The sequence below is a fragment of the Oenanthe melanoleuca genome, chromosome 3 (genome assembly GCF_029582105.1).
Source record: "Oenanthe melanoleuca isolate GR-GAL-2019-014 chromosome 3, OMel1.0, whole genome shotgun sequence".
NCBI lineage: Eukaryota > Metazoa > Chordata > Aves > Passeriformes > Muscicapidae > Oenanthe > Oenanthe melanoleuca.
Window position 1 is genome coordinate 1077287 of NC_079336.1, and position 18513 is coordinate 1095799.

General features: G+C 34.5%; 1 protein-coding gene across 1 annotated transcript in view; it reads left to right on the forward strand.

Annotated features, from left to right (window-relative positions):
- The window catches only part of LOC130251869 (protein EFR3 homolog B-like), a 34439-nt gene that overhangs the window by 2101 nt on the left and 13825 nt on the right, over positions 1 to 18513 (forward strand). The window contains exons 2-7 of the mRNA XM_056488873.1: positions 221 to 272; positions 5429 to 5601; positions 8331 to 8406; positions 11438 to 11599; positions 15048 to 15176; positions 16392 to 16459. Of these exons, the coding sequence (XP_056344848.1) occupies positions 221 to 272; positions 5429 to 5601; positions 8331 to 8406; positions 11438 to 11599; positions 15048 to 15176; positions 16392 to 16459 (660 nt within the window). The remainder of the gene's footprint in view (positions 1 to 220; positions 273 to 5428; positions 5602 to 8330; positions 8407 to 11437; positions 11600 to 15047; positions 15177 to 16391; positions 16460 to 18513) is intronic.

Consider the following 18513-nt stretch of genomic DNA (forward strand, 5'->3'; position numbering starts at 1 on the left):
GACTTTGAATTTGGGATTTTTTGTAGGATTTGAGGAAATTTTATAGGATTTGACATCTTTTATAAAATTTAAAATTTTAAAATTTAATGGGAATTCCTTTCCCATTTCCCCTTTTTTTCATTCCCAACCTTCCCCAGAATTTTCCCCTTTCCCCGAATTTTATTTTTTAATCTAATTTTTCCCCAAAATCCCCAAAAATCCCAAATTTTTTTCCTCCCAGAGAAAACCGGAACCGCCTGACTCAGATCATGCTCCTGAAATCCCTGCTCCAGGTAGGAAAATCCACTTTTTGCAAAAAAAATTTGATTTTTTTTTTAACAAATCACAGGATTTTTTTCAAAAAAAATTATTGAATTTTTTTTTTCAACGAATCCTGAACTTTTCCAAAATTTGTTGGTTTTTTTTCAAGAAATCTCAGAATTTTTTTTTAATTATTCACTTTTTTTTAAAAAATTTGTTGATTTTTTTTCAAGAAATCTCAGGAATTTTTGTTTTAATTATTCACTTTTTTAAAAAAATTGTTGATTTTTTTCCAAGAAATCTCAGGATTTTTTTATTATTATTCACTTTTTTTAAAAAAAAAAGTTGATTTTTCCAACAAATCCCAAGATTTTTTCCAAAATTTTGTTGATTTGTTATTCCAGAGGGAAAAATCCCGGGATTTGTTGAAAAAAATAAAAAAAAATTTTGAAAAAAATCAACAAATTTTGAAAAAAAATCTCAGGACTTATTAAAAAAAAAATCTGGAAAAAATACACGGAATTGTTAAAAAATAAAAAAAAAAAAATTAAAAAATCCCATGAATTGCTGAGAAATCAGATTTTTTTTTTTTTTTTTTTAAATCCTGGGATGTGTTGAAAAAAAAAATCAGTTTTTAACTCTTTGGGAATTCCTAAATCCCAAAATTTAAGGGATTTTTTTAAAAAATTCTTGATTTTTTTTTTTTTTTTACAAATCCTGGGATTTTTTTCTAGAAATTTGCTGATTTTTCCCTCTGGAATTAAAAAACTTTTTTTTTTTTTTTTTTAAATAAACTTTGTTTTGTTTTGTTTTTTAAATCCTGGGATTTGTTGAAAAAAATCAACAAATATTTTGGGAAAATCAACAAATTTATTGAAAAAAAATCCCAAGATTCATTGAAAAACAATCAAGAAATATCAGGAAAAAATCAAATTTTTTTTTTTTAAATCCCAGTAATTGTTAAAAATCAACAAATTTTAACCCATTGGGAATTCCCAAATTTTGAAATTTACAGAATTTTTTCCAAAAATTTGTTGATTTTTCCAACAAATCCAGGGGATCTTTTTAACAAATTTGTAGATTTTTTCATCAAATTTTGGGTTTTTTTTAAATTGTTAATTTTTCCCAAAAAATCCTGGGATTTCTTCCAAAAATTTGCTGATTATTAAGAAAAAAAAATTTCTTGATTTCATCAATAAAATCTGGGATTAAAAAAAAAAAATGGGATTTTTTTCCAAAAATTTGTTGATTTTTTTTTCAAAATTTTTTGAGATTTTCTTTCGAATTTTTTGAAAAAAAAAATCCTGGATTTGTTAAAAAATATCAACAAATTACGAAAAAAAATTCTGAAAAAAATCAACAATTTTAACCCAATTTTAATCCCAAAATTTAAGGGATTTTTTCCAAAAATTTCTTGATTTTTCCATCAAATCCCAGGATTTTTTTTTCAAATTTGTTATTTTTTCCAACAAATCCTGGGATTTCTTTGAAAAATTTGTTGATTTTTTAGGAAAAACTTTCTTGCTTTTGTCAACAAAACCCGGGATTTTAAAAAAAAATTGTTGATTTTTTCCTAAAATTCGTTGATTTTTTTCCAACAAATCCTCTGATTTTTTTTTCCAAAAAATTCTTGATTTTTAAAAAAAAAACTTTCTGGATTTTTTCACCAAAACCCAGAACTTTAAAATAAAGAAAAAATGTGATTTTTTATTAAAATATGTTGATTTTTCCAACAAATCCCAGGATTTTTCCCTCTGCAATTCCCAAGATTTATTTTAACCCGTTGGGAATTCCCGAATCCTGAAATTTTTGGGGTTTTTTTTCCAAAAATTTCTTGATTTTTCCAACAAATCCTGGGGTTTTTTCAACAAATTTGTTGATTTGTTATTCCAGAAGGATAAAAATCAATGTTTTTGAAAAAATCCCAGGATTTTTTTTTTTTAAATCAACAGATTTAAAAAAAAAATAGCAAATATTTTTAATATTTTTTAATATTGTTAAGACAAAAAAAAAAAAGCCAAAAAAAACGAGTTTTTAGTAATAAATCCTGGTATTAGTTTAAAAAAATCAACTTTTTTTTATAAAACCCCTGGATTTGCGAAAAAAAAAAAAATCAACAAATTAGTTGAAAAAAAAAAAAAAACCAATAAATTTTTGGAAAAAGTTCGATCAACAAATTTTTTAAAAATCGCTGAAAAAAAATCAACAATTTTAACCCTTCGGGAATTCCCAAATCCCAAAATTGAGGGAATTTTTTCCAAAAAATCTTAATTTTTTTTTAAAAAAATCCCAGAACTTTTTTTCTTTTTTTTTAAATTATTGATTTTTTTTTTTCCATTTTTTTGGCATTTCTCAACGAATTCGTTGCAATTCCCCGATTGCGTTTCACCCTTTCGGGAATTCCCAAATCCCAAAACTGAGGGAATTTTTTCCAAAAATATCTTAATTTTTTTTTTAACAAATCCCAGCACTTTTTATTTATTATTATTTTATTAAATTATTTATTTTTTTCCAAAAAATATCTTGGCGTTTCTCAACGATTTCGTTGCGATTCCTCGATTGCGTTTCACCCTTTCAAGAATTCCATTATCCCAAAACTGATGGAATTTTTTCCAAAAATATCTTAATTTTTTTTTAACAAATCGCAGGATTTTGTTTTTTTTTAAAAATTATTGATTTTTTTTTTTTTTTTTTTTAAATTTTGGTTTTCCAAAAATATCTCAATTTTTTTTAACAAATCGCAGGATTTTATTTTTTTTTTAACTTTTTTGAAAAAAATTTTGGCATTTTTCAACGAATTCGTTGCGATTCCCCGATTGCGTTTCACCTTTTCGGGAATTCCCAAATCCCAAAAATGAGGGAATTCTTTCCAAAAATATCTTAATTTTTTTTTAACAAATCCCAGCACTTTTTATTTATTATTATTTTTTAAAATTATTTATTTTTTTCCAAAAAAAAAATCTTGGCATTTCTCAACGCATTTGTTGCAATTCCCCGATTGCGTTTCACCTTTTTGGGAATTCCCAAATCCCAGAATTGAGGGAATTTTTTCCAAAAATATCTCAATTTTTTTTTAACAAATCGCAGGATTTTGGTTTCTTAAATTGTTGATTTTTTAAAAAAAAATATTCTGACATTTCTCAACGCATTTGTTGCAATTCCCCGATTGCGTTTCACCTTTTGGGAATTCCCAAATCCCAAAATTGAGGGAATTTTTACCAAAAATATCTTAATTTTTTTTTAACAAATCCCAGCACTTTTTATTTATTATTATTTTTTTTAATTATTTATTTTTTTCCAAAAAAAAATCTTGGCGTTTCTCAACAAATTCGTTGCAATTCCCCGATTTCGTTTCACCCTTTCGGGAATTCCATTATCCCAAAATTGATGGAATTTTTTCCAAAAATATCTTAATTTTTTTTAACAAATCGCAGGATTTTGGTTTCTTAAATTGTTGATTTTTTAAAAAAAAAGTCTTGACATTTCTAAACGAATTCGTTGCAATTCCCCGATTGTGTTTCACCCTTTCGGGAATTCCCAAATCCCAAAAATGAGGGAATTCTTTCCAAAAATATCTTAATTTTTTTTAACAAATCCCAGCACTTTTTATTTACTATTATTTTTTTTAATTATTTATTTTTTTCCAAAAAAAATTCTGACATTTCTCAACGAATTCGTTGCAATTCCCTGATTGCGTTTCACCCTTTTCGGAATTCCATTATCCCAAAATTGAGGGAACTTTTTCCAAAAATATCTTAATTTTTTTTTAACAAATGGCAGGATTTTATTTATTTTATTTTTTTTTAATTAGTGATTTTTTCCCAAAAAAAAAATCTTGGCATTTCTCAACGCATTTGTTGCAATTCCCCGATTGCGTTTCACCTTTTCGGGAATTCCCAAATCCCAAAATTGAGGGAACTTTTTCCAAAAATATCTTAATTTTTTTTTAACAAATCGCAAGATTTTAATTTTTTTAAAAATTGTTGATTTATTTTTTTTTTTTCCAAAAAATTTTGGCATTTTTCAATGATTTTGTTGCAATTCCCCGATTGCGTTTCACCCTTTCGGGAATTCCCAAATCCCAAAACTGAGGGAATTTTTTCCAAAAATATCTTAATTTTTTTTTTTTTTTTTTAAACAAATCCCAGAACTTTCTATTTTATTTTTATTTTTTAATTATTGATTTTTTAAAAAAAAAAATCTTGGCGTTTCTCAACGAATTCGTTGCAATTCCCCGATTTCGTTTCACCCTTTCGGGAATTCCATTATGCCAAAATTGAGGGAATTTTTTCCAAAAATATCTTAATTTTTTTTTAAGAAATCCCAGAACTTTTTTTTTTTTTTTTTTTTAATTATTGATTTTTTTTTTTCATTTTTTTGGCATTTCTCAACGATTTTGTTGCAATTCCCCGATTGCGTTTCACCTTTTCGGGAATTCCCAAATCCCAAAATTGAGGGAACTTTTTCCAAAAACATCTTAATTTTTTTTTAACAAATGGCAGGATTTTATTTATTTTATTTTTTTTTAATTAGTGATTTTTTTTTAAAAAAAAATTTTGGCATTTCTCAACGAATTCATTGCAATTCCCCGATTGCGTTTCACCCTTTTGGGAATTCCATTATCCCAAAATTGAAGGAATTTTTTCCAAAAATATCTTAATTTTTTTTTTTTTTTAAACAAATCCCAGAACTTTTTATTTTATTTTTATTTTTTAATTATTGATTTTTAAAAAAAAAAAAATCTTGGCATTTCTCAACGAATTCGTTGCAATTCCCCGATTGCGTTTCACCCTTTTGGGAATTCCCAAATCCCAAAATTGAGGGAACTTTTTCCAAAACTATCTTAATTTTTTTTTTAACAAATCGCAGGATTTTGGTTTTTTAAATTGTTGATTTTTAAAAAAAAATATTCTGACATTTCTCAACGAATTCGTTGCAATTCCCCAATTGCGTTTCACCCTTTCGGGAATTCCCAAATCCCAAAAATGAGGGAATTTTTTCCAAAAAATCTTAATTTTTTTTTTTTAAAATCCCAGAACTTTTTTTATTTTTTTTTTTTAATAACTGATTTTTTTTCCATTTTTTTGGCATTTCTCAACGAATTTTTTGCGATTCCTCGATTGCGTTTCACCCTTTCGGGAATTCCCGAATCCCAAATTTTTTTTATTTTTCCATGAAAATTCCCAAGGTTTCCATGGGATTCCAGTGCAGCAACATCCTGACCGCCCTCCCCAGCGCCTTCCTGGACCGGCTCCTCTCGGCCGCGCTCCTGGACGATCCCGAAATCCGAATTTTCGTCCTGGAAATCCTCAGCAGCTTCATCGATCGCCATGGCAACCGCCACAAGCTCTGCCCCCAGAGGTGACCCCAAAAATTTGGAATTTTTTTGGGAATTTTCACCGGGGAATTGTGGGATGGGAAAAGGAATTTGGGGATTTTTTTAAAAATTTTTTTAGATTTTTTTAAAATTTTTTGGGGATTTTTTGGGATTTTTTTCTAAAATTTTTTTGGGATTTTTTGGGATTTTTTAGTATTTTTTTAAAAAAAATTTATGGGGTTTTTTTTTTATTTTTCTGGGATTTTGGGGGGTTTTTTTAAAATTTTTTGGAGATTTTTTGGGGTTTTTTGAATTTTTTTAAACTTTTTTTTATTATTATTTTTTTGAATTTTTTGGGGATTTAAAAAAAAAATTTTTTAATTTTTTGGGGATTTTGGGGGATTTTTTAGACTTTTTTTTAAGTTTTGGGATTTTTTGGGGTTTTTTTTTTTAATTTTTTGGGGATTTTTTAGGGTTTTTTTAAAAATTTTATGGGTTTTTTTTGGGACTTTTTAGATTTTTTTGAAAAATTTTTTGGGGCTTTTTGGGATTTTTTGGGGATTTTTTGTTTTTTTTTTTTTAATTTTGGGGGGATTTTTTTGAGTTTTTTGAATTTTTTTTAACTTTTTAAATTTTTTTTTAATTTTTTTTTTTTTTAATTTTTTGAAGATTTAAATTTTTTTTTTTTAGATTTTAATTTTTTGGGGATTTTGGGGGATTTTTTAGATTTTTTTTTTTAAAGTTTGGGTGGTTTTTTGGGATTTTTTCAGATTTTTTCAGATTTTTTTTTAAATTTTTTTAGGGTTTTTTTTGGGATTTTTCTGGGATTTTTGGGGGGTTTTTAAAAATTTTTTGGAGATTTTTTGGGGTTTTTTGAAATTTTTTAACTTTTTATTTAAATTTTTTTTTATTATTATTTTTTTGAATTTTTGGGGAGTTTAGAAATTTTTTAAAAATTTTAATTTTCTGGGGATTTTGGGGGATTTTTTAGGTTTTTTTTTTTAAGTTTGGGGGATTTTTGGGATCTTTTGGGATTTTTTAATAAAATTATTTAATTTTTTTTTATTCTTTGGAATTTATGAGGATTTTTTTAAAAATTGTTTTAATTTTTTTATTTTTTTGGGGATTTTTTTGGGATTTTTAAAATATTTTTGAAAATTTTTGGGGGATTTTTTGGAATTTTTGGGGGTTTTAAATTTTTCTTTTTAATTTTCTTTTAATTTTTGGGGGATTTTTTATTTTTTAGATTTTTTAAAATTTTTTGAGGATTTTTTGGGATTTTTTTGGGTTTTAAAAAAAATTTTTCTTTTTCATTTTTTTTTTATTCTTTGGAATTTTTGGGGGATTTTTTGCATCTTTTACAATTTTTTTTTTAATTTTTGGGGGGGTTTTTTGGGATTTTAAAAAAAAATTAATTTTTTAAAATTCTTTGGAATTCTTTGGGGAGTTTTTTTTTAGAATTTTTTAATTTTTGGGGGGATTTTTTTTTTTTTTTTTTTTTTTTTTTTTTAAGTTTTATTAAATTTTTTTGGGGATTTTTCGGGATTTTTGGGATGGATTTTAAAGAGTGTTTTTAGGTTTTGGATGTTTTGGGATGAATCCATCAAATCTAGAACCTGGAATTTCTTTTTTTTTATTATTATTTTCTGGAAATTCTTACAGATTTTTTTTTCCCAGAATTTTTCCCGGATTTTTTTTGGGAAGGAAAATCTGGGAAAATTCAGGATTTGGGATGGGGAAATCCAGGATACTCAAATTTTTTTCTGTATTTTCCCAGCTGGGGTTTGGGATGGGAAAATCTGGGATTGGGATGAGTTTTCCAAGAATTTTTCCTTGGATTCTCTGGGATGGATCTGTCTCTTCTGGAACTCAGAATTCCCAATTATTTTCGAATTTTCTGGATTTTTTTTCCAGAATTTTTCCACATTTTTTTTCTAGAATTTAAACCTGATTTTTCCAGGATTTTTTTTTTTTTTTTCTGATTTTTCCAACTGGGATCGAGCTTGGGATGAAAAATTTGGGATTTGGGGATGAAAAATTTGGAATTGGAAAATTTGGGACTGGGGAGGGGAAAATTTGGGATTGGGAAAATCTGGGATCTGGATGAATTTTCCAAGAATTTTTTCCTTGGATTCTCTGGGATGGATCTGTCTCTTCTGGAACTCAGAATTCCCAAATTTTTTTTTTTAATTTTCTGGATTTTTTCCCCAGAATTTTTTTCTAGAATTTAAACCTGATTTTTCCAGGATTTTTTTTTTCTGATTTTCCCAACTGGGATTGAGCTTGGGATGAAAAATTTGGGATTTGGGGATGAAAAATTTGGAATTGGAAAATTTGGGACTGGGGAAGGGAAAATTTGGGATTGGGAAAATCTGGGATTGGGATGAATTTTCCAAGAATTTTTTCCTTGGATTCTCTGGGATGGATCTGTTTCTTCTGGAACTCAGAATTCCCAATTTTTTTAAATTTTCTGGACTTTTTTTTCCTGAATTTTTCCACATTTTTTTCAAGAATTTAAACGTGATTTTCCCTGGAATTTTTTTCTGATTTACCCACCTGGGATTGAGCGTGGGATGAAAAATTTGGGATTTGGGATGGGAAAATTTGGGATTGGGGATGGAAAAATTCGGGATTTGAAAATTTGGGATTGGGGATGGGAAAATCTGGGATCTGGATGAATTTTCCAAGAATTTTTTCCTTGGATTCTGTGGGATGGATCCGTCCCATCCCAGAATTCCTGAATTTTTCCGGATTTTCCGGAATTTTCCGGCAGCTCCATGGGCGACATCTCGGTGCTGAAGCTGAAGGTGGAGAAATGTTCCCGCCAGGATTCCGTCTTCATGAAGAAGGTTTGGAAAAATCCCGGAAAAATCCTGGAAAAATCCCAGATTTTCCCAAATTTTGGGGTTTCCTGAGGCCTCAAATCCCGGGAATTTCCTTGGAATTCTGATCCCGCCTCATCCCAAGAGTTTTTTGGGATTCCCAAATCTGGGATTTGTTGCCTTTCCTGGATTTTTGTTTTCCCCTCCTGTTGGGAATTTTCCTTGGGAATTGCTGGATTACAAAAAAAAAAAAAAAAAAAAAAAAAAAAAATCTCAAAAAATTCACCCCCAAAACCTCAAAGAATTCCCAAAAAAACCCCGTCTAAAATCCAAAAGAATTTCCAAAAATCCCCTGAAAGAATTCCTGGAAAATCCCAAAAAATCCCCTCAGAGAAATCCCAAAAATCTTCCTAAATATCCTCCTAAAAACTGCTAAAAAATCCTTAAAAATTCCAAATAAATCCCCCCTCCCAAATCCACAAAAATCCCCCAGAAAAACCCCTAAAATTTGCAAAATCCTCCCTAAAAATTCCCAAAAAAACCACAAAATCCCAAAGAATTTCCCCTAGAATTCCAAAAAATTTGACAAAAAAAACCCTAAAAAATCCCCTAAAAATAAAAAAAAATCCCTAAATGTTCACAACCCTCCCACCAAATCCCTCAAAAATTCCTGAAAAAAATCCTCAAAAAATCCCATAAAATCCCCCAAGAACCCAAAAAAATTTAAAAATTCTGCTTAAATCTCAAAGAACCCCCTAAAATAATATCAAAAAATCCCAAAAAACCCCCCAAAAAATCTCCCTAAAAATCCCTATAAACTCTCAAAAATCCCAAAAAAAATCCCCCTGAAATCCCAAAAAAATCCTAGAAAAAAAAAAATCCAAAAAAAGCTCTCAAATCCAAAAGAGTTACCAAAAATTCCGACAAAAAAAATAAATTTACAAATTCCAAAAAAATACAATAAAAATCCACATTAAAAAAAAATCCTCTAAAAATTCTTAAAAATCTCCCAAAATTCCCTGCAAAAAATGCCTAAAAATCCCACAGAATTCCCAAAAAATCACTGAAAAAAATCCTTTAAAAATCCCCTAAAAATACCTAAAGATCCCACAAAAATCCCCAAAAATCCCTAAAAACATCCCTTAAAAATTCCCCCGAAAAAGCCTCTAAAAATTCCCAAAAATCCCTGCAGAAAAATCCTAAAAATCGCTAAAAAATCCCTAAAAATCCCACAAAATTCCCCAAAAATCCCACAAAATTCCCTAAAAATCTCACTAAATTCCCCAAAAATCTATGCAAAAAAATCCCACAAAAATCCCACAAAATTCTCCAAAAATCCCCCAATATTCCCCAAAATTCTCTTTAAAAAATACAAAAAAAATCCCCAAAAAATCCCTAAAAATCCCCAAAAAAATCCCAAAAAACCCCTAAAAATCTCCCAGAAATTCCCAATAAAATCCCAAAAAAATCCCAAAAATTCCCCAAATCCCAAAATTCCCAAATTCTGTCCGTGTTTCCCAGCACGGGGCGCAGCTGCTGCGGCTGCTGTTTGTGCTGGCCCAGCAGGGGAACAAACAAACCCTAAAATCCCAAAGAAATCCCAAAAAATCCCAAAAAGTCCCACAAAATCTCTGGAAAAAGTCCCGAAAAAATCCCCCAAATTTCGCCAAAAATCCCTGTAAAAAATAATAAAAAAAGTCCTAAAAAATCTCCAAAATTCCCAAAAATCTTCGTGAAAAATAGAAAAAAAAAATCCCTAAAAATCCCACAAAATTCCCTGTAAAAAAAATCCCTAAAAAAATCCCTCAAAATCCCCCAAAGTTCTCCCAAAACCCCTTAAAAAAAATCTCAAAAAATCCCAAAAATTCCACAAAATTCTCTAAAAATCCCTACGAGAAATCCCAAAAAAATTGCCAAAAAATCCCTAAAAATCTTATCAAAAAATCTCTAAAAATTTAAAATAAATCCCTAAAAATCTCTGTAAAAACCCAAAAAAAATCCGTAAAAATCCCACAAAATTCCCCAAAAATCCCAAAAAATTCCCTAAAAATCTCACTAAATTCCCCAAAAATCCATGCAAAAAATCCCAAAAATTCCCCAAAAATCCCCCAATATTCCCCAAAATTCCCTGTAAAAAATACAAAAAAATCCCCAAAAAATCCCTAAAAATCCCCAAAAAAATACCAAAAAACCCCTAAAAATCTCCCAAAAAATCCCAAAAAATCCCAAAAAAAATCCCAAAAATTCCCCAAATCCCAAAATTCCCAAATTCTGTCGCTGTTTCCCAGCACGGGGCGCAGCTGCTGCGGCTGCTGTTCGTGCTGGTCCAGCAGGGGAACAAACAAACCCTAAAATCCCAAAGAAATCCCAAAGAAATCCCAAAAAGTCCCACAAAATCTCTGGAAAAAATCCCGAAAAAATCCCCCAAATTTCTCCAAAAATCCCTGTAAAAAATAAAAAAAAAGTCCTAAAAAATCCCCAAAATTCCCAAAAATCTTCGTGAAAAATAGAAAAGAAAATCCCTAAAAATTCCGCAAAATTCCGTTAAAAAAATCCCTAAAAAAATCCCTCAAAATCCCCCAAAGTTCTCCCAAAACCCCTTAAAAAAAAAAAATCTCAAAAAATCCCCAAAATTCCACAAAATTCTCTAAAAATCCCTACGAGAAATCCCAAAAAAATTGCCAAAAAATCCCTAAAAATCTTATCAAAAAATCTCTAAAAATTTAAAATAAATCCCTAAAAATCTCTGTAAAAACCCAAAAAAAAATCCGTAAAAATCCCACAAAATACCCAAAAAATCCCACAAAATTCCCTAAAAATCTCACTAAATTCCCCAAAAATCCATGCAAAAAATTCCCCAAAATTCCCCAAAAATCCCTCAACATTTCCCAAAAATCCCTGCAAAAAATCCCTAAAAATCCTCAAAAAATCCCTAAAAATCCCCAAAAAAATCCCAAAAAACCCCTAAAAATCTCCCAAAAAATCCCAAAAAATTCCCAAAAAATTCCCAAAAATTCCCCAAATCCCAAAATTCCCAAATTCTGTCGCTGTTTCCCAGCACGGGGCGCAGCTGCTGCGGCTGCTGTTCGTGCTGGCCCAGCAGGGGAACAATTCCCGCCACCATTTCCTGGCCCTGTTCCGCCTGCTGGCCCTGCTGGGGCTGGAGCTGGCCACCGATGACGTCATCACCGACCTGGTGCGCCTGGCGCTCGCCCTGCAGGTGAGGAGGGCTGGGGGTTCTGGGAAATATTGGGAATTTTTGGGATTTTTTTTTAATTTTTGGGGAATTTTTGGGATTTTTTGGGAGGTTTTTAGGGTTTTTATTGGGTTGTTTCGGGGATTTTTGTTGGGATTTTGGATTTTGCGCCGATGACGTCATCACCGACCTCGTGCGCCTCGTGCTCGCCCTGCAGGTGAGGAGGGCTGGGAATTTGTTTTTATTTTTTGGGGATTTTTTCTTTATTTTTTTGGGAATTTAAGGGTATTTTTGGGGATTATTTGGGAGGTTTTTAGGGTTTTTATTGGGGTTTTTTTTGGATTTTTGTTGGGATTTTGAGTTTTGCACCGATGACGTCATCACCGACCTTGTGCGCCTGGCGCTCGCCCTGCAGGTGAGGAGTGCTGGGGATTCTGGGAAATTTTGGGAATTTTTGGGAATTTTTTTTTATTTTTTTGGGGAATTTTTGGGATTTTTTGGGAGGTTTTTAGGGTTTTTATTGGGTTGTTTTGGGGATTTTTGTTGGGATTTTGGATTTTGCACCGATGACGTCATCACCGACCTCGTGCACCTCGCGCTTGACCTGCAGGTGAGGAGTGCTGGGGATTCTGGGAAATTTTGGGGGATTTTTTGGGGCATTCCTGGGATTTTTGGCGGCATTATTTGGGAAATTTTTGGATGCAATTTTTGGGAAATTTTGGGAGGTTTTAGAGGAGTTTTCTTGAGATTTGGGTTTTTCTAATGATGACGTCATCGTTGACCTCATGCTTGCCCTGCAGGTGAGGAATTCAGGGAATTTTCTGGGAATTTATTTGGCAATTTTTGGGGATATTTGGGAGATTTGGGGCAATTTGGGGGGGATTTTTTGGGGTACTTTTATTGGGATTTGGGGGTGTTTGGGGACGGTTTTTCGGGATTTGAGGTTTCCACTGATGACGTCATCACCGACCTCGTGCGCCTGGCGCTCGTCCTGCAGGTGAGGAGTGCTGGGGATTCTGGGAAATTTTGGGAATTTTTGGGGGATTTTTTGGGATTTATTTTTTATTTTTTGGAGATTATTTGGGAGTTTTTGGGGGTTTTTATTGTGTTTTTTGGGGTGATTTTTGTTGGGATTTTGGATTTTGCATCGATGACGTCATCACCGACCTCGTGCGCCTTGCGCTCGCCCTGCAGGTGAGGAGGGCTGGGAATTTTTTTTTATTTTTGGGGATTTTTTTTTATTTTTTGGGGATTATTTGGGAGGTTTTTAGGGTTTTTATTGGGTTGTTTTGGGGATTTTTGTTGGGATTTTAGATTTTGCACCGACGACGTCATCACCGACCTCGTGCGCCTGGCACTCGCCCTGCAGGTGAGGAGTGCTGGGAATTTTTTGGGATTTTTTGGGGATTTTTTCTTTATTTTTTTGGGAATTTAAGGGTATTTTTGGGGATTATTTGGGAGGTTTTTAGGGTTTTTATTGGGTTTCTTTGGAGATTTTTGTTGGGATTTTGAGTTTTGCACCGATGACGTCATCACCGACCTCGTGCGCCTGGCGCTCGCCCTGCAGGTGAGGAGGGCTGGGAATTTTTTGGGATTTTTTGGGGAAATTTGGTGGGATTTTTGGCATTTTTTGGGGATTATTTGGGAGGTTTTTAGGGTTTTTATTGGGGTTTTTTGGAGGAGTTCTGTTGGGATTTTGCGTTTTGCACCGATGACGTCATCACCGACCTCGTGCGCCTGGCGCTCGCCCTGCAGGTGAGGAGGGCTGGGAATTCTGGGAAATTTTGGGGGGATTTTCTGGGGGCATTTTTGGGATTTTTTGGGGATTATTTGGGAGGTTTTGGGGGTTTTTATTGGGGTTTTTAGGGGAGTTCTGTTGGGGTTTTGGGTTTTGCACCTATGACATCATCACTGACCTTGTGCGCCTCGCGCTCGCCCTGCAGGTGAGGAGTGCTGGGAATTTTTTTTATTTTTTGGGAATTTTTTTTATTTTCTGGGGAATTTTGGGGGTTTTTGGGGAATTTTTGGGAGGTTTTCTGGGAGGTTTTAGGGGTTTTTATTGGGTTTTTTTGGGGAGTTTTGTTGGGATTTTGAGTTTTGCACTGATGACGTCATCACTGACCTCGTGCGCCTGGCGCTCGCCCTGCAGGTGAGGAGGGCTGGGAATTTTTTTTTATTTTTGGGGATTTTTTTTTTTAGTTTTTGGGGAATTTTGGGGATTTTTTGGGGAATTTTTTGGGATTTTTTGGGGAATTTTTTGGGGAATTTTTGGTGATTTTTTGGGAGGTTTTGGGGGTTTTTATTGGGGTTTTTGGGGGAGCTTTCTTGGGATTTGGGGTTTTGTACCGATGACATCATCATCGAACTCGTGCGCCTGGCACTCGCCCTGCAGGTGAGGAGTGCTGGGAATTTTTTGGGATTTTTTGGGGAAGTTTGGTGGGATTTTTGGCATTTTTTGGGGAATTTCTGGGAGGTTTTGGGGGTTTTTACTGTGTTTTTTGGGGGGATTTTTGTTGGGATTTTGGATTTTGCCTCGATGACGTCATCACCGACCTCGTGCGCCTGGCGCTTGCCCTGCAGGCGAGGAGTGCTGGGAATTCTGGGAAATTTTGGGAATTTTTTGGGGGGGAAATTTGGGGATTTTTCTGGGGAGATTTTTATGGAATTTTGGGAGGATTTTTTTGGGGGGTGGGCATTGACGACATTTTATTGGAATTTGGGAATTTCCACTGATGACGTCATCACTGACCTCGTGCAGGCTGCGGGAATTTTGAGAATTTCACTAATTCATCTTTCACTTATCCCCAACCCCATTTTACTTTTATTCCCGATTTTTGGGGCGATTCCGGCGGATTTTGGGGCCGTTCCCGCTGGATTTTCCGGAACGTTCCGGGGCCGTTCCCGATGGATTTTCCGGAATGTTCTGGGGCCGTTCCCGCTGGATTTTCCGGAACGTTCCGGGGCTGTTCCCTGCTGGATTTTCCGGAATGTTCTGGGGCCGTTCCCGCTGGATTTTCCGGAATGTTCCGGGGCCGTTCCCGATGGATTTTCCGGAATGTTCCGGGGCTGTTCCCAATGGATTTTCTGGAATGTTCCGGGGCCGTTCCCGATGGATTTTCTGGAATATTCCGGGGCCGTTCCCGCTGGATTTTCCGGAATATTCCGGGGCCGTTCCCGATGGATTTTCTGGAATATTCCGGGGCTGTTCCAAATGGATTTTCTGGAATGTTCTGGGGCCGTTCCCGCTGGATTTTCCGGAACGTTCCGGGGCTGTTCCCACTGGATTTTCCGGAATGTTCCGGGGCCGTTCCCGATGGATTTTCTGGAATATTCCGGGGCCGTTCCCGCTGGATTTTCCGGAATATTCCGGGGCCGTTCCCGCTGGATTTTCCGGAACGTTCCGGGGCTGTTTCCACTGGATTTTCCGGAATGTTCCGGGGCCGTTCCCGATGGATTTTCCGGAATTTTCCAGACGCTGGCGCAGGAGGAGGCGGCGCTGCCGGGGCCGAGTCGCTGCGCGCTGCTGGCGCTGAGCGCCGCCTTCCTGGCGCTGCTGGGGCAGCTGCTCGGCATCCCCGGCCTCCTGCAGCACGTCCAGGAGGTGAGAGAATGGAAAAATCCCAAAAAATCCCGAAAAATCCCAAAATTCCAAAGAAAAAAAAAAAAAAAATCCCAGAATTCCGGAAAATTCCCCCAAAAATTTCGAATTTTCAGGACAGTTTTAGTGGATTTTAAAGCAGTTTTAAGGCAGTTTTAGAGGAATCCAGGACGGGAGAACCCGGAAAAATCCCGAAAAGTTCTGGAATTCCCAAAAAATCCCAAAAAGTTCTGGAATTCCTGCAAAAATCCCATAAAATTTCGACATTCCAGGAAGGTATTATTGGGATTTCCCAAAAAAATCTGGAATTCTGGGATGTTCAGGGAAGGTTCTAATGGGATTTTGGGGGATTTTAGGGCGGTTTTAAGGAGGATTTGGATTTTTTACGGTTGTGGGTTTTTGGGATTTGAGGACTTTTTTGGGGATTGGGGTTTTTTGAGGTTTGGGGTTCCAGAAAATTCCCCAAAAATTCTGAAATTCAGAGACATTTGGGGAAGGATTTAACAGGATTTAAGGGATGTTTAGGGTGGTTTTAGGGGACATTTTTTGGGGGTTTGGGGTTCTTGGGGTTGTGGGTTTTTGGGACTTTAGGGGTTTTTTGAGTTTGGATTTTTTGGGGTTTTTGGGGATTTAAGGGTTTTGAGATTTGGAGTTTTTTTGGTTTCTTGGGGTCTCGGGGTTTTTGGGATTTGGGTTTTTTTTGGCAAGTCGGGGGTTTTTCTCAGATTTGGGGTTTTTTGGGATTTGGGGTTCTTTGTGGAATTTTAGGGGATTTTTGAGGTTTTTTGGCAGTTGGAGGTTTTTGTGGGATTTGAGGTTTTTTTTTGGGAGTTGACGATTTTTTTGGGATTTGAGGGTTTTTTAGGAGTTGGGGTTTTTGGGGTTTTGTGCATTTTTGGGGGTTTGGGTTTTTTTGGGATTTGAGGAAATCTTTTGCCAGTTTGGGTTTTTTTTTCTCAGATTTGGGTTTCTCCTTGATTCAGAGTTTTTTACGGATTTTGGGGGTTTTGTCTCAGATTTGGGGATTTTTTTGTTTTTTGGGGGGTTTGAAGGATTTTAGCGATTTGCTTGTGAATTTTTCCTCCTTTTTTCTTTTTTTGTTTTTGTTTTTTTTTTTTTCTCAGATTTGGGTTTTTTCTTAACATTTCCCTATTTTGTGGGAGGGATTTGTGGGGTTTTTTTGGGATTGGGATTTTCCATCTCTGTTTTCCCCCTCAGGTGATCCAGGCCCGGCAGAAGGAGGCTCCGTTCCTGCTGCCCGAGGAGGCTTTTGGGGACGACCCCCCGTGAGAATTCCCAAATTTCCACCCCTGGGATGGGCTGGAATTCCCAAAAAAATCCCTGGGAATGTCCAAGGGAAAGCGGGAAAAATTTGGGAATGTGGGGTTGGAATGGGATGGGATTGAAGGTCCTCAAATTCTCCTTAAAATCCCAAAGAACCTCCCCAAAAAATGCCCAAAAAATAAAAAAAAATGCCCCAAAATCCTTCCCCCAAGAAATCTTAAAACCCCAAAAATTCCCAAAAATCTCCCCTCAAAATCTAAAAAAATGTCGTGCAACAATCTCAAAAAATCCCCCAAAATCGCTCCCAAAATCCCAAAAAAATTCAAAAAATCCCCCCCAAATCCCCCCAAAAGTCAAAAATAATCCCAAAAAAATATCAAAAAAAGTCCTGGATTTTCCCAGGCTTTTTCTCCAGAGTTTCCTGGGATTTTTCCTGGATTTTTCCTGGATTTTTTTCTCCAGGTTTTTCATGGATTTTTCCCGGATTTTTTCCACAATTTTCCCAGTATTTTTTTCCTGGATTTTTCAATGATTTTTCCTGGATTTTTCCACATTTTTTCCTGGTTTTTCCCAGGATTTTTCCTAAAATTTTTCCTGGATTTCCCCTGGATTTTTTTCTCCTGTTTTTCTCCAGCTTTCTTCTGAATTTTCTGGAATTTTCTCCAGATTTTTCCTACAATTTTTCCTGGAATTTTCCCCATTTTTCCAGGATTTTTCCTGGATTTTTCGCCATATTTTCCCACGATTTTTCCTGAATTTTTTCCCACAATTTTCCCATGATTTTTCCTGGATTTTTCTCCAGATTTTTTCCATATTTTTTCCACAATTTTTGCTTGAGTTTTCCCCATTTTCCCACGATTTTCCCTGGAGCTTCTCATGTTTTTTTTCCAAATTTTTCCTGGATTCTTCCTGGATTTTCTCCTGGATTATTCCAGGAATTTTCCCGGACTATTTTCCAGGATGTTTCCCAGATTTTTCCCTGACTATTCCAGGATATTCCACTCATTTTTTTCCCATTATTTTTCCTGGGTTTTTTCCACGATTTTTCCTGGATTTGTCTCCAGATTTTTCATGAATTCTCCCAGGAATTTTCTCCAGTTTTTTTCCTGGATTTTTCCCAGATTTTCCCCAGATTTTTTCCCATTAGTTTCTTCTTGATTTTCCCCGGATTTTCCTCCAGATTTTTCCCGGATTTTTTCCACGACTTTCCCTGGAATTTTCCTCATTTTTCCAAGATTTATCCTGGATTTTTCCTGTTTATCCCAGGATTTTTTCTCCAGATTTTCCCCAGATTTTTTTCCGGATTCTCCCAGGAATTTTCTCCTTTTTTTCCCCAGATTTTTTTCCCAGATTTTTTTCCCAGATTTTTTTGCCAGATTTTTTTGCCAGATTTTTCCTGGATTTTCCGCAGATTTTTCTCAGGTTTTTTTCCCACGATTTTTCTAGCATTATCCCAGGATTTTTTCCCCGATTTTTCCTGGATTTTTTTAATGGATTATTCCTGGATTTTTCCTGGATTTTTTTCCAGGATTTTTCCCCTAATTTTTTTCCCCAGATTTTTCCCAGGGTTTTTCCTAGGATTTTTCCTGGATTTTCCCATGATTTTTTCCACAATTTTCACGATTTTTCTTGGATTTTTTCACAGATTATTCCAGGATTTTCCCCGGATTTTTTCCACAATTTTCTCTTGATTTTCCCTGGATTTTTCTCCAGATTTTTCCTGGATTTTTCTCCAGATTTTCCCCCCGATTTCCCCGGAATTTTCCCATGATTTTTTCCACGATTTTTCCTGGTTTTTTCCTGGATTTTTTCACGGATTATTCCAGGATTTTCCCGGGATTTTTTCCACAATTTTCTCTGGATTTTTCCCGGATTTTTTTCCAGATTATTCCTGGATTTTCCTTTGATTTTTGTCCAAATTATTCCTGGATGTTTCTTGGATTTTTCTCCAGATTTTTCCCCTGTTTTTTCCTGGATTTTTCTGGATTTTTTCATGGATTTTTTCATGGATTATTCCAGGATTTTCCCCTGATTTTTTTTCCCATGATTTTCCCCC